The 353-nt window shown below is 64.0% G+C and overlaps 1 protein-coding gene across 1 annotated transcript in view; it reads left to right on the plus strand.

Moving 5' to 3' along the window:
- The window catches only part of DGUOK (deoxyguanosine kinase), a gene marked incomplete at its 5' end in the record, with an annotated part of 1,519 nt that extends 1,201 nt beyond the window's left edge, over nucleotides 1-318 (plus strand). Inside the window, one exon of the mRNA XM_009643412.1 lies at nucleotides 199-318. Coding sequence (XP_009641707.1) covers nucleotides 199-318 — 120 coding nt within the window. The remainder of the gene's footprint in view (nucleotides 1-198) is intronic.
- Between the last annotated feature and the right edge of the window lie 35 nt (nucleotides 319-353).

Below are 353 nucleotides of genomic sequence, written 5' to 3' on the forward strand. Positions count from 1 at the left end.
CCATTACCCTCCCTGCATCCCGCATCCCGTTAACCTTCCCGCATCCCGTTAACCTTCCCGCATCCCATTAACCTTCCCGCATCCCATTAACCTTCCCGCATCCCGTTAACCTCCCATCTCCCGCATCCCATTAACCTCCCTGCATCCCGTTAACCTCCCACTTCTCCCGTTAATCTCCCGTCTCCCGCGTGGGCGCAGAGGTGCCTGGAGCGGCTGCGGCGGAGGGCGAGGAGCGAGGAAGGGGGGATCCAGCTGGGGTACCTGCAGCAGCTCCACGCCCAGCACGAGCGCTGGCTGGTGGAAAAGACCACGGAGTGAGTCCGAATCCACCCCCGCCGTGCTCCCCCCCCGCA

The sequence above is a fragment of the Egretta garzetta genome, unplaced genomic scaffold (assembly GCF_000687185.1).
Source record: "Egretta garzetta isolate BGI_Z169 unplaced genomic scaffold, ASM68718v1 scaffold238, whole genome shotgun sequence".
In the NCBI taxonomy this organism is placed as follows: Eukaryota; Metazoa; Chordata; class Aves; order Pelecaniformes; family Ardeidae; genus Egretta; species Egretta garzetta.